We start from the raw sequence: 15986 nt of genomic DNA, 5'->3' as shown, positions 1-15986 counted from the left end.
GGAAAATGTTCGTCAGAGACCGAATAGTGAAATCGTGTATTGTGAACAAACGCTTTGTGTCAATCGTGCGAGAGACTGGGCATTTGATCAAAGGGACCAAACAACAGGACATGACAAATAGAACAAGCAAAGCGATACAAACCATAAGTGTCAAACCATTCCAATTTTGGGTCACATTGATGTAGGGGAGAGGAGAACCTGTTTCAGCAAAGACGGTTTGATTACGCTATTGTGCACTGACAAAAGAAACTAAGGTGCGAGGAAAGAGCGATGATGCATTAGCATGTGGGGAAGGCACAACGTGTGGGTTTGCAGCAGGATGCGGCATGAAAGAACAAACGTAGCCGTTAGAACGATTTTGAGAGCGTGCCTCATGAAAAAAAAGTGGGGGCATACACAAACCAAACATTCAGGCTGTACGAGGTGCACTTAGCAGAAGTACCGGTGATCATGTGAAACCAAAAGAATCTCATCATTCTTGTCACGTGTCGTAAGGTACAAAATTGTGTCAACTGTCAAAGTGGGAGCATCAATACACAGTTTCATCACGATAACCACGGCCATTAATGCCAAACCACCAAGGTAGACCCCCGGAAGAGGTCATCGTCGTCTTCTTTTCTTCTGCCGAGTTACACGAGTGTGCCAGTGCGTGTGCGCGTGAGTTCAGACAGATGATTGGACGTGGCTCGGCTTTTATGACCTATCTTCTGCTCCTCTACGACCTATCAACGCGCAATCAGTTTCTGGCACTGATTGTAGCTAAAAGTGTACGTCATGCGGGGGGTCTGTCGGCCAGCCTTACGAGTGCTGATTGTCTTGTCTGTCTTCAGTCTCAAATACCTTTAAAAGGTTTTGTCGTCATTTTAATTGCTGTAAAGCACTTGGCGTTACATTTTGAGTTTACGTAAGGTGCTATATAAATACATTTGACAGAAACAAAGAAATACAAACAAATCGTGGTTGTGAATTGCGCATTTTCACAAAACCGATATTCTCACCCCTCACAGTAAGTAGTTAACATTTTGCTTTTCACATTTGTGTTAATGTATTTATATCAGTGGAATTTTGATCTATCTAGTACCCCAAAAAATAATCAACCTTTATTTAAAAAGTTCGATCATCAATTAAAAATATGCATTTTTAATTCTTTTTCTCAGACCAAAATATCCACCAGTGAATAGTTTCTCGAAACCTTGAAAAATTGCAAATCGTCTTACATTCCGGCTGATTCCTCAAATCACCTTAGGTCCCACACCAAACATCTATGCGGGGAATAGATCCTCAGACAATTACAAGTAATGATTCTACATTTCAGGTATTTCAATTTATCTTTGTTATCCCTCGTCTTTTGTTCTCATGACAACAAAAACAAACACAAAAACAACAATGCTGGGAGATCCAGATATAATGCTAATTCTGTCAATTTGGACTGTTTGTTGAGAGGGGGAGGATATCTTTCTAATTCAAGGGGATCTATCAAATATACTTCATAGTTGCATACATTAACTCCATAAGTGTGTATATGAATGTGTGATGGTGACTGCAAATTAAATAACTAGCCTAAGCGAAGAAGTGCTATCAGTGCCAAGCGCGTCTTCATTGCAGAGGAGGGAGGAGGCTGCTCTCGTTGTGACACTGTGGGTCGTATGGAGGCGGTTGTGTTGTTGGTCTTCTTCCAGATTGCATTCTTCTTGATCTTGATCAGACTCATGGGGGATGAGCTTCACTGTTTGAGGTCAATTGGTGAGAAAATCCATAATCCAGCAGCAGCTATGGGTTGAGAGGCCAAGATTACACAGATTCCTGATGAGGTTGTCTGGGGTGATGTTGTTAAAAGATAAACAGTAGTGGACAAACAGTATCCTCACATACGTCCTGCTGTGTTCCAGGCGGTTCAGGGCTGTTTGGAGAGCGATAACGATGGCGTCCTCCGTGCTTCTGTTTGATCTGTATGCAAACTGCAATTGGTCTAAGGTTGGTGGGAGGTTGGTTTTCATACGGTTTAATACAAAGCACTTCATTACGATAGGGGTCATGAAAAGTGTGGGCGACGAATAAAGCGAAGGGTAACTGCTTTCAAATTGTCATTTTATTAAGGGTTGCTCTGGTGTTCTTTCTGAATGTGGAGCTTTGCTCAGTGCAGGCGCAGCTCTATACTTGTGAGATAGAGGGGTCACCCCAAAATCCAGAAAAATACTACATATTTGCCTTATCACCTTCAACAGAAAGCTGTGATGGATTTACAGTGGGTATACAAAGTCTTCTCACCCCTTTTCAAAGGCCAGTTTTTTGTCATATAATCTAATCTGGCTGAATTTGAGCTGCAAAGATTGGTCAAAAATGTTGCTCTATTTGCAGCAAAAGGTGGCTCTATTGTATTGATGAATACAAATGCAGACCACATTTAAAAAAAGAATTGTATTTGGAATTTTGATAATGATGTATCATTTGTTGGTCAATCACATAATATCTCAATCAAAACATTTAAGTATGTGGTTGTAAAGTGGCAAAAGGTGAAAAAGTTCAAGTGGTATGAATACTTTTTCAAGAGACTTTGTTACCAAATCCTCTGCGCCAAACGTGGGGAGGTAGAGTCAAGCCATCTTCCACCGTGCCCTGACAGCCTTTTTATGCATTGCCTGTGTGCCAACGAAAGCTGCAATCTAGAAACAGTCTCTTTCAAGCTCAGCCATCTGTCCCAAGCCCCAAGGACCATGGATGAACACCTGATGAGGGGCAGCTTGAGATCCAGTGGATGCGTGGTTCTCCAACATCAGATTCTGTCTTGATGCTGATGTCCTCCAAGGAGTTGTTTTAAGTTGTGCATAAAGATACATAAGCATATGCATTGTTCAGATAGGTCGTTCATACAAGTACCGGTAGTTCTTAGCAACTCTTTTTGACAATGTTTACCAGGCATACTTCCTTTATATCTAATCTTTTCGGAAACAGAATCAACCATTTTCTTATCTTTTATAGTGTGCGTGTGGTAACAACATGTTTATTCACATACCTACCTTACCTCTTAGTCATCTGTGAACAGCGTGGTTATGTGCTTATAACGTTAGTCACCTTTCATAGCCCATCTGCGAGAATGCGAGAATTATGGTGAAATGATTTGGCCAATAATGACAAAAAGCTCCTCAGTGGAAAGTTTATTAAGTCTATTATATTGGAATAGATTTTAAAATATTGAATCCTGAAAGTTTAGGTAGCCTAAGGGACCTATTCAACATGCAAGGAGTAAGGACTCAGATTTTGACCTTATTTTAGGCTACAAATCCAAACAATGACATTCTATAAAGTAAACATTTCCGAAATCAGTCCTGTGAGGATTCCAGTTTTTATTCTATTTTTTTTGTCTCTCATATTACTTGATGCCACAGAGTGTAAATAAAGTCCATAGTAGAGGTGATTTTTTCCCCTTCTAAATAGTCTGTTTTTAATGGTTTGAAGAGCTCCAGTGACCTATATATTTGAGAGCTTCACAAGTGAACGTCTTGAATAAAAGCTTCTAAAATGCTATAATATGCCTTAAAATTATACCAGACACTCTATTATAAAACACTGATAAGTGTCTTGACCTTGAGCCTAAACCAGGATATGCACCAGTTTTCTTCAGAGAATGTTTTACTTCATGAGGTGACAACAACTAGAAAGCTACCAGTCTGAAACTGAGGCCTATCATATCAAAACAGAAACAAATAATGTATAGGCATTTTAAAAAATATATCAAAACTACAATTTGCTCACAGATAGTACAGGTGGCTGAACTATTGTATTGTGTAATTTGTTTAAAGATATAATCTTATATTTATCAATAAATATGTTTACATTCATTTTCTATCATATATATGGGTGTGTGTGTCTGAGAACATGTATGCACAGTATATATACATTAATGTGTGTGTGTGTGTGAACTTGTATGCACAGTATATATACATTAATATGCATGTATGTATATATACATAAATATAAATTGTTACAATTATATATTAATATATTACAAGTCATTTGTATTTATTTTTTGACAAGTTGAGTTGACAAAAGGAAGTGAACTGCAATGCAAGGCATGCTGTGCATGATGATGTCCAAGAAGAACAGCTACTTTGAACACATTATTAATTCAGCTCATTCCTGACCAGTCCTGGGAAGGCTTCCTTGCCTGACTGGGCCAGTCCACTTGTATTGGAGTCCAACAAAAGTGTTGTCATCTGTTCTTTCGTTTGTCTTTCTTGCTCCGGCTGGCTGAGGCTGCCTGTGCGGGATTGGAGGAGAGCACGGAGGCGTGGCCGCTGGATTTGAGGTGGTCAAAGAGCTTGTTCCTGGTGGAGAACTCGTCATTACACGTCACGCAGCGCAGCGTTACCATTTTCTGGAGTGGGTGGAGGGCGCCGGGGGGAAGAGGAATCCAAAGAGACAGAAGTTTACATGTGGCTTGGATGCATGTATTAGTTTAGAAGCCCTTAACGAATGAACATTATCCAAATAAGCATCTCAGTCGGAATAAACAGACCAAATCCAAATTTCACAGGGGTGAAATATTCCTTTTGACAAACCGATCAGAAGTAAATTTTCGTCACGTTAACTGTGAATCGGAATGGTGCTGGGCTGCGCATGCTTTGCCTCGATGTAAATGCAGTGACGTCATCGTTTACGCACGCAAATATGGCGGCTTCAAACCGGATTTTGTATGCGACTGAGATCTTGTTTTTAACAACTTGTAACTAGTTTTTATCAAGCTGTTGTTTTAATAAAAGTGTCGAAACAATCACAGCCACTGTGCTTAATAGACGACTGACCTCCAGCTTGATAAATGACGTGACGTTTACATAGATGTTCAAATGTCACGTGGCGATTACATGTCGTGCACATGTATAAACCCGATCGGAATAGCTCACGTCACATGTCAATAGCTGATTGGAGATCTTCAACTGGACTGAATTAAATTGGATTGACAAATAACTCTGCATGCAAACCCTGCTAGTGTTTCTGTACCAACCTCAGGAAATTGTTCCGCTCCCGAATGTGCCTTGCTGTTCTTTGGTTTATCTTTTCCACTTGGCTTTTTGGCTTTGGTCTTCACAGAACTGGGAAAGTCGAGGAAATGGTTAATACAGTATGAACCGTAAGGATGGAAAACAGTAAACAAAAACGCTCACCTCTTGGATTCAACGGGAGGAAGATGGTCCTCCATCTTGGTTTCCGTAGGGCCCAACAACTCCTCTGGAACATCTCCAGGAACCTCTTCACAGACATCTTCAGGGACATGCTTACCATCTGTGGTTGACGTCACCTCTACTTCTTCATGCTCCTCCACTGGAGTGCTCTGCATTCGAGGCCACGTATAATAAGAATGAAACAAGCGAAGATGATTTTTTTTTCTAACTACAACAAATTTCAAAAATGATATAAAAATATTAAATTCAATATATATTTTTTTTTAATCAAAAAAGTATATCTACCAACGCTTTAAAGGCCAGTAGGTTTACATAAATTCACTTTTTTTTTTTTTTCAATTCGGGGAATATATATACAATTCAGCAAAAATGGATAGTTCGTATTACAGCATAGTAATCCCTTATTTATTGCATGGGTTAAGTTCTGGACCAACCCCACAATAGGTGAAATCCGCAAAGTAGCAACCACATATTCACATATTTTTGGGATTATTTATACATCTTTATTGTATGAGCCTCCCCAGACTCTACTTGAAATAATAATTAAAAAAAAGAATGTCACAAAATATTGTTGGGGCTTATGGTGGTAACTCACATTGGCTGCTTTCTGCTGCCGCTTCTTTTTCTTCTGCTTTTTGGACAATCTGTGTGGTTTGGAGCAAGACAAAATTACATAAAAAAAAAAAAAAGGCCAAACGTGGTGCTTACGTTTCTCACAACGACCTACTTTTGTCTTGGTCGATCTTCCTCCTCCTCCTCCTCCTCTCCATCTTGGTCCGCTATGTGTTTGTTTTCCTGCTCGGCAACCTCTTGGTGGTCCAGGGTCAGAGCGAGTGAGTCATCGTCTTTAAGCTGTTCCCGTAGCAACGCGACCATCTCTTTATGCTTTCTGGACTTCTCGTGATTGCTCATCCTTTTAAAAGGTAGCGACAGGAGTTTGCCTTTTTTTATGTGCTGCACAACAGACATCTGCTGGCACTGGTGAGAACTGCATAGGACAGCAACAAGTGTCCTTTCTGGCATTTTCATGCTATGAAAATTGAATTTACAGCCATATAGGAAGGGGTCTGACTACTCAGTAAAATATGAGCAATACCATTAACTAAAAATAATTTACATGAATTTAATCCAGGAACTGCTAACGCAAATAGCATGTAGCTGATTGCATCATGGCTGATGCTTTTACATTTACATTTTTAATCTACACTTTTCTCTCTAAAGGTAGAGTAGTGTTACAGGGCTCTACACTTACTTTTGCACTGGTGCGACCAACTTTTTCAATTAGTAGGTGTTGTGGATATATGGCTTTTGCTTTGCATGGCAGTTTTAACTTGCATTTGTAGATGTAGCAACAAACCTTTTTAACAGACAAACAGTTATTTGAAGTGTTCCTGAGCCCACGTGACGATATCCTTCACACAGTGATATCGGTTTTTAATGCAGTGGTGCCTGTTTTTTGAGCATGCCTCGACTTTCTCAGCTTTTTGGGAATATGTTGCAGGCACCAAAGTCAAAATGAGAAAATATTTGCTAAAAAACATTAACGTTCATCAGTTTGACATTAAATATCTGGTGTTGGGAGTGTATTCAAATGAATATCAGTAGAAATGGATTTGCAACACATTGTATTTCGTTTTTATTTACGTTTCACACAACATCCCAACCTCATTGGAATTGGGTTTTGTACTACAGTACAGTAAGGCGGCACGGTGGATGACTGGTTAGAGCGTCAGCCTCACAGTTCTGAGGACCCGGGTTCAATCCCCGGCCCTGCCTGTGTGGACTTTGCATGTTCTCCCCGTGCCTGCGTGGGTTTTCTCCGGGCACTCCGGTTTCCTCCCACATCCCAAAAACATGCATTAATTGGAGACTCTAAATTGCCCGTAGGCATGACTGTGAGTGCAAATGGTTGTTTGTTTCTATGTGCCCTGCGATTGCCTGGCAACCAGTTCAGGGTGTACCCCGCCTCCTGCCCGATGACAGCTGGGATAGGCTCCAGCATGCCCGTGACCCTAGTGAGGAGAAGCGGCTCAGAAAATGGATGGATGGACTACAGTACAGTAGTTCACCTGTTTTTACACGTGTGATTTTAAGAAATTACGTTATTTATAACTTTGCCTGGCCTGGCAAAAGATGGATTGATTAATTATACATAATTTTCTGTGGGAAAATGTGCATATATTGTTTGATCATTTTCAAATGGATTGTGTGTGACGTTGGAGGTTCCAGTGGATAAACATATGAAAAACTCATTCTGGTAGGAGAGAGGAGACTTACGCTTTGTCCGATTTGAAGGACTTGTCGCAGGCTGGGCAGTAGAGATCATCATAATAAGCAAAGTTGATATCATCTGGATCTACCTGGTCTACATCAGGACCTGTACAATCAAGTGTGTGTTCACAAAAGACAGGAATAAACTCAGTGTGAGGGATCGAGAACTGTAGTGAATTGTGAAAATCTGTGAGTAATTAATGGTCTCCCCGAAAAAGATTTATAATTGCCTTTAGATGCCACAGGAAGGCAGAAAAGCACTACATGACGCTCTTCAACTACTTCAGCATAGTTCCTTGGCACCAATAAGCCATAAGACGGTGGGAAAGCAATACTTTTATATGACGGTATTTTGGCCTGAGTAAAAGGATGGGATGAGTTTTTCTGCAAAAAATGGAGAGTAGGTCCCCCCAATAAATCTGCAAATAGGTGAATTTGCGAGTAGCCAATCCCAAATATGCCAGGAATCATTGTACTGGAGAATATAAATGCATATAGGGGGTCCTCTGTTTATGACGAACTTCTGTAGCGGCGACGAAACCCGAATTTGTATTTTAAGTCAGAACACGCCACAGTCTATAACTAACCGACAGTAATACAGGAGTAAAGTCAGAATTACAATAAATGTTTGTACAAAAAACACATCAAGGCCAGAAATATAAAATAATCCGATGAAAAATTTTATCTACGGCGGTGATTGAGCATGCCTTCTTGTGCTTGTGGCAACCTATTCTTGCGCCCCCCCCAGGAAACTAGTTCAGAAACTCGAATCCTCATAGTCTATTGGGACCATCATAAACCGCGGATCCCACGGCTGCATGTATATCTCAACAAACCTAATCGCTCCTCAACAGTCTTCTGTTGTGTTTCCAGCTCTTCGTCCTCACTCTCGGAAGCATCTCCAAACTCCTCCCCGTACTGAGCCTCCATTTGCTGCAGCTCCTTCTCCAGCTCCGATAGGGCCGCCCAGCTTTGCTCCTTGTACTCCTCCGCCATCCTTGGAACACACGTGACATGTAGGCTAATTATGTACATGTTTTATACATAGCACTTGTCCTCATTACTTGTCACACCTAGACTGGTCGGCAACCCCTCGCAAGGCACAAAAACAAATAATATTCACTCACACAGTTCCTCCTTTTAGAATCTTCAATCAACCTAACATGCATGTTTTTGGAATGAGTGAGGAAACCAGAGTACCTTGAGAAATCACACACACACACTTATGCACAAAAAGTCAACCGAGTAAGACCGGAGTGGATTCAAACCCAGAACCACTAGACTGTGACATACAACGTAGATGTACTAACCACTATAGCACCGTGCTGCCTTTTCCCGGAAACTATCAATCCATTCATCCATTTTCTGTCGAGCTTGTCCCCATTAGGGTTTTGGGTAACCTGGAGCCTATCCTAGCTAACTCTGGGTGACAGGTGGGTACACTAGACAATTACAGGGCACATATAGAAGAAAAAAAATTCGCAAGTTTCACAACAAATTTGAGTTTTCAGTTGACCTAAGATGACTTCTGGTGAGAGGTCGCTTACTACCTGGACTGGTTGCCTGCCAATCTAGGGCATATGTAGACAAACAAGCATTCATACTCACATTCACAACTAGGGAAGAGTGATATCACAGGTGTCAAACCCAAGGTCTGAGGGCCAGATCTGCCTGCCAGAGTACCATATTTTATTAAGTGTGTCTTTAAATTGATTTTTTCTTTTCATGTTTATTAAAGCTCTGTACTAAAATTGCAAGTTTCTCTTCACTTTGTATAGCGATTACACTCTTTTTCAACAAATCCCTTCATAACATAAATTGAAATATGGTATTTATATTTGGCTATCTTTCCATGACTTCTGATTTCAAATTCAATTAGTCGTAACAATGAAATGCAGGGGCAATTGTGTATACAAAATAATATGATGAGATCATTACAATTTTTCTGTTTTTTTACAGTATGGTTTTTACAGTCAGAACGGTACGATGTGACCCATGATGAAAATTAGTCTGGCATCCCTGACTTCAAAGTCTTCAATAAACCTAGCATTCCTGTTATGTTCGAATGTGGGAGGAAGCCGGAATAGCCTGAGCCGTGATTCGAACTCATAATTCCCTCGACTGTGAGGCAGACACGCTTACCACAATCCAACCGAGCTGCCAAAGGTAATATTTACTTGGCCTGACTGAGCTTCTGCTTGCGCCTGAGCTCCTGCGCCCTCTTGCTCTTCTCTGCGTTGCGCTCTTCCACCTCCTTGCGATGCGCCTGCACGCGGCGGTCGCGCTTGCGCATGAAGGCCACGAGCTGGCGTACCAGCTCGTTGCGCTCCTTGCGCACCTTGTCCCGGGTCTTCTTGTTCTCCTTCTCCATGGCACGCTTCTCCCAACGGTTGGATGCCTGCCGCGTGTCGTACTCCTCCTTCCAGGCAAAGTTCTTGCGCGTGCAGAAACTCTGCCAGTAGCCGTAGAAGGCGTGGACCACCTGCGTCGCAGAAATACCAGAACTTACAAGTCATCAGCAATTATACACTAATAAATATATAAATATATAAAAACTACAAAATACGAATTAAACTAATGATATTTGCAATAGTTGGCACGGTGGTTGACTGGATAGCACATCTGCCTCACAGTTCTGAGGTTCAAATCCTGCCTCGCCAGTGTGGAGTTTGCATGCTCTCCCCGTGCCTGCATGGGTTTTCTCCAGGTACTCCGGTTTCCTCCCACATCTCAAAAACATGCGTGGTAGGTTAATTGAAGACTCTAAATTGTCCATAGGTGTGAATTGTTGTTTGATTATATGAGCCTGGAGATTGGCTGGCGACCAGTTCAGTGTGTACCCCGCTTCTTGCCCAAAATCAGACTGGGATAGGGTCCAGCACGCCTGCGACCCTAATGAGGATAAGCTGTACGGAAAATGAATGAATGAATATTTGCAATATATGTCTAATAAACAGAAAATAAATACCCATATACAGTGATTCCTTGAGATACGAGTGACCTGACTTACGGGTTTCTTGAGATACGAGCCGTCATTCGACCGATTTTTTTGCTTTGACGTACGATCACAGACTTGAGATACGAGCACGTCATGGTGGCAGTGAACTCAACTCAACGGAACACAAATGGTTCAGCAACAACATGTAGGCAGACAACATAACAGTACTCCTTTGCGTAGAAGGACCAATATATGTGACGTATAGATAGGTTCACAGAAGAGTTACAATGCTATTATGAATCCCACTTGACTTATTGGCAGGACACACCTCACAGCAACATGACTGATTGGTGCAAAGAGGCAAGGACTGCCTAGAAGACCTTACCTTGGATTTATAATAACGCCTCAATGAACAGTATATCCATCGGTCTGTTTTATACTGGCGGCACGGTGGCCGACTGGTTAGAGCGTCAGCCTCACAGTTCTGAGGACCCGGGTTCAATCTCTGGCCCCGCCTGTGTGGTGTTCGCATGTTCTCCCCGTGCCTGCGTGGGTTTTCTCCGGGCACTCCGGTTTCCTTCCACATCCCAAATACATGCGTGGTAGGTTAATTGACAACTCTAAATTGCCCGTAGGTGTGAATATGAGTGTGAATGGTTGTTTGTTTCTATGTGCCCTGCGATTGGCTGGCAACGAGTTCAGGATGTACCCCGTCTCCTGCCAGATGATAGCTGGGATAGGCGCCAGCACGCCCGCAACCCTAGTGAGGACAAGTGGCTCAGAAAATGGATGGATGGATGCATATTTGAAACAGATGTCCAGCTAGACACCAAGCAAAGTGAAAAGCACTTGCCATATAATTTGACTCACAATGGCATCAACAAAAAATAATACGTCATTGGTGACCACAAAGCGCCTCACTGGACATCCTGCAATTGTGAGTAGGCACTTACAGTATCGTAGTCACTCTGAGAATCCCCAAAGGACGGAAACTCCTCGTCCTCATCGTCGGCTTCCACTTTTCCGTGCTCCATCTCTTCCTTGACGATAGACTCAAACAGATTCCTGTAGACTGCATAGAAACCCTGAGGACAAAAAAAAAAAAAAAAAAAAAAACTTTTCAGCTTTCATATTTTCAAAAGGCCAGTTCTTTTTTTCTTTTTTGTTTTGTTTCACCAACCTTGTCGTCGTCACCATAGCCTGAGTAACAGGTGACGGTGAAGAACTGCAACAGGTCGATGCTGTCATCCTCGTAGTCGCCGCTCAGGCCGCCCTTCAGCAGAGCCTCCCTGTGATTGTCATACCTGACAAAAAGTGCTGGTGTGACATTCCCATAAGAACCCATATCCATTTATCCTTAAAGGAAAACATGCGTTAATGAAATAAGTTGTGTTCCTCTGGTGTGACATCCAGCCAAGATCTCCAAAACATATCAAACCATGGACAACACTTTGTCTTGTTAGTGAAACGTAGAGATGTCAGCAGGGTTTGAAAACAGTTGCTTGACATGTTACCTGCCACCATAGGACACTGTGTGTCATTTCACCAATAGGTATTATTTCTCTTACTTGTGGTAGCGTAGAAAAAAAATATTTCCACCAATGAAAAAAGGAGATTTAAAAAATTATAAAGATCATGGCGATGTGATACTGTCCTTTCAATGTGCACTCAGGGGTTTCAAAAGGTTTCTTTCTCCCGGATTTTTTGGGGGACAGCTGCAGCTGCAGCTTCTGAGGTTCATGTTTGGTTGTGGTACATCACCCAAATCACCTGATTCACTACTATCAAAATCATAGGTGTCAAACTCAAAGCCCGAGTGCCAGATCTGGCCCGCCACACCACTTTATGTGGCCCACTACAGCAATTAGTACCGTATGTCAACTTCATGTTGCTTGCTAAATAGGTTTCTTCTATTCATGCAATTTTTCTGCACTTTTAACAACCATTTTTTCACCAAATAATTTCTTAACATAAAGTGACAATAGTTCTATACTTAATATTTGTGTGACACAATTTTCCATCACTTCTGATCTCAATTCAATTCTGAATTCCATTTGTTTTTAATGATATATGTAAGAATCAATTGTGTATATGAAATAATAAAGTGAGGGGACTATATTATTATATTTATATAGTTTTCAGGGTAGTAAGCTGGACAACTGGTTAGCAAATCTGCCTCAGAGTTCTGAGGACTCGGGTTCCAATCTGGCCTGGTTTGCATGTTCTCCCATGCTTAAGTGAATTTTCTCCAAGTCCTCTGGTTTCCTCCCACATCCCAAAAACATGCATGGTAGGTTAACTGAAGACTCTAAATTGCTCATAGGTATATGAATGTGGGTGTGAATGGTTGTTTGGTTGTGTGCCCTGCGATTGGCTGGCGACCAGTTCAGGGTTTACCCCGCCTCTCACCCATAGTTAGCTGGGACAGGCTTCAGCACGCCCGTGACCCTAGTGAGAATAAGCGGGACAGAAACTAGATTTTTTTATCAACATAAAAGTTTTTTTTTCTGAGAGCATTATAACTACTGTATGGTATACATTAGGTGGGATTTATTGTGTGGCATTTGGTTGTACAAATGTTTCAGGCAGCGGCAAGAGTGTTTGTTGGCTTTCCAAGTAACAAAGGAATACGTGAACAGTGGATAGGGAAAGTCAATCGACAGGGGAAGAAATGTGGTCAGCTATGGGTGCCTAGCAAGTATTCCAAACTCTGTGCTGATCACTTCCGGCCGTGTTTTGAGAACTATTTAGCAGAAAGCATTGGATACAGAGGTAGAGGCTGAAACCAGCTGCGGTGCCAACTATTTTTCCTCCGGCCATCGGGACCTCAACCGCCAACAACAGAACTAAATCTTGCAGCTGCCACGGTGCAGCAGCGAAGCGCCGCAGACAAGAGGTGAGCATTTCCTTGTATATACCTACTACTCTACTATGGTTACTATGCTCTGGGGAGTAGGAAAAAGACCCACGCAGTAGTTTTCAGTACTGAGGTCTGTACTTTTGCCGATATAACAAGACAACAAACACACGGCAAAGACTTTCTGTGCGGTGTGTTATAACGCTACTCGAGCGAGGGGCACACAATATATAGGAATACTGCATACTATGTAAAAGCTTGTGCCGTGTCACTGAAACATATATGAATATATAATCCATATAGGTCACTGATGGTGTAGTGGTACACTCGCCTGACTTTGGTGCGGGCAGCGTGGGTTCAGTTCCCACTCAGTGACGGTGCGAATGTGAGTGCGAATGGTTGTCCATGTCTATGTGTGCCCTGTGACTGACTGGCGACCAGTTCAGGGTGTAGTCCGCCTTTCGCCCAAAGTCAGCTGGGATACGCTCCAGCGCCCCGTGACCCTAACCAGGATAAGCGGTGTTGAAAATGGATGGATAATACATACAGTCGTGCTCAAAAATATTGGCACCCCTGGGGTGCCATTATTTCAAGCCATGACTGCATAAAAATACATGCTTTTGACATACTGTCACATCGAGCCAGTGGCCACTCTCTTTTTCTGTTGTAAAGCTGCTACTTGGCTGCTCGTCGCCGTCACTGTCTGATAGGCTCAAACATGTACGCTTTGACGATGTCATGTTAAGTTGGGGCTCCTGTATGTCGAAATCCTCCTCTTCAACATATTCCAACACGTTGCTCGCCATTGCGTAAAGTGTGTAGCGCGTGTTTGGCAAAACACGCGCTATGGCAATTCCAACGTCACTTCTGGTAGCTCTTGCGTTGTTATGGAGTAATGTTAGATATATTTTAGTAGTTATCATTTATTTGCTTAGCTTGCATTAGTATTTTGCATTAGTAGCTTGCATTAGTATTATGGACAATATTTAGATAGAAAGATGTCTCGCCTTCAAGAAGATGACTCAGCAACATTTGATGGAAGGGCGCCTTGACCAAGGACGTGATCGGATGTGGTCGGGGACGGGACAGGTGTCGTCTGGTCCTATGTTTTGTGTTGTGTCTTAATGCTTAGAACATTATGTCTTGTAGAACCCTCCTATTTTAAAATAAATGTAGGAGCGACGGGGGAGATTGTTTAGAGCGTGTTGAGAGGCTGTAACCTGAACAATCTCCCATGCGCCCTCCTCATGAGTAAAATGACCAACGTCTTCATTCCTTTTGTGTTTATTCATTATAATGTTTGGTAAGATAAATCCAACAAGTAACCACACCCTGGTGTCTTGAGCTTCGGGTATGTTCGGGGAGGACTCAATATGCCTTATAAAATCCAATTTTTTAGCTAAACTATGGTTGAAAACTTGCTGGTAGTTACGTGCATGTAATACATAACATGACATAACATACGGCTCCAACTACCGGAGACAAATTCCTTGTGTGTTTTTTGGACATACTTGGCAAATAAAGATGATTCTGATAAACAATGCAAATATGAATTTTAACGTAACCCATAACATCTTTGTCATCTGACCTTTAAGTCCAGAACTAAGGAAGAAGTGCCACTGTTCAAATGCATTCATATACATCCATTTTACATCATATATTTGATGTTTTTAAAAACATTTTTAACAGATTTTTAACGTGCTTTTTAAAAACGAGTTATGTAAATACTAGAACGTAATGTTCTTCCATCTGTGTTTTTCTGTTTAACAGAAACCTCAAAATGACAAAAGAGGCATAAACCATAGAATCCATTTACAATCTTTTTAGTAATATCAGTTTCAAGTATGTACAAAAAGTGTTTTACACACAAATGTTTACCCTTGTCTTTCCTACTGTACCATGATTATAGTTAGTCAACAACACAGTAGTTACCATGCTCTCTCCTGTGGGTCACCCAGGACATCATAGGCTGCCTGAATCAGCTTGAAGTGCTCGGCTGCTTCCTCGGCTTTATCCAAATTCTTATCTGGACAGTTTGAAAACAATAATTTGGTATATTTAGAGTAATAAGACTGAAAGGTTTTGGAGTGAGCCCTCTGCCACTTACCAGGATGCCATTTCAGGGCTAATTTACGATATGCTTTCTTCAAATCTTCGTCGTCTGCGTCCCGTTTGACTCCCAGGACTTCGTAATGGCACTTCATCGTTGTTCTTGTATTAAAAGATTACATTTACACTCAGTAGGTTCACGTTGTACCTTCGTTAGCATTTAGCTAGCAGCAGTATGCTAACTACCGGCATTAGTGTCGGTTAACGTAGGAAAACACAACTTTTTGGAGGAATTATTAATTTTTTGGGGGCACAAAGTAAAAGAAGACCGTTTTCTGTATATTGACAAGTTTTCGATTAAATCCCTGAATATAAGACGTTTAAACTGCGAACACGGCAAGTGACCGGCCTTTTAAACGTGTAACCAACTCTCGCGATAATTCCTCTTTCTCGGCTTACAATTAAACACGATGACAACCCGTTGCTGCTCCCTCTGTCGTAATGCAGAATTGTCAGTCAAATAGTACGAACAGATTACAAACGGTTCTGCCTCAAACATGACATTTATAAATAGAAGTCTCTTGATATTTTTATTTAGTCATTGTGTATTTTGCTAAGGTAACTCGCCAAATAAAACTACAAATTGTCAGGGCAGGAACACCTCGGCGCCTTTAGGGGCACCGTCGCGTTC

General features: G+C 41.7%; 1 protein-coding gene across 1 annotated transcript; it reads right to left on the bottom strand.

The window, feature by feature from the left end:
- Nucleotides 1–3204: 3204 nt before the first annotated feature.
- Nucleotides 3205–15730, bottom strand: dnajc21 (DnaJ heat shock protein family (Hsp40) member C21). The gene is made up of 12 exons (XM_061698618.1): nucleotides 15354–15730; nucleotides 15179–15272; nucleotides 11570–11693; nucleotides 11343–11474; nucleotides 9629–9933; nucleotides 8288–8448; nucleotides 7458–7557; nucleotides 5908–6093; nucleotides 5776–5824; nucleotides 5163–5329; nucleotides 5003–5090; nucleotides 3205–4375 (listed from the first exon to the last, which is right to left on the bottom strand). Exons 1-12 carry the CDS (start codon nucleotides 15448–15450, stop codon nucleotides 4211–4213), a joined length of 1668 nt encoding a protein of 555 aa, XP_061554602.1. The 5' UTR covers nucleotides 15451–15730; the 3' UTR covers nucleotides 3205–4210.
- Between the last annotated feature and the right edge of the window lie 256 nt (nucleotides 15731–15986).

Source organism: Phycodurus eques, chromosome 15 (genome assembly GCF_024500275.1).
Source record: "Phycodurus eques isolate BA_2022a chromosome 15, UOR_Pequ_1.1, whole genome shotgun sequence".
NCBI lineage: Eukaryota > Metazoa > Chordata > Actinopteri > Syngnathiformes > Syngnathidae > Phycodurus > Phycodurus eques.
This window is presented reverse-complemented; position numbering and strand designations above follow the sequence as displayed.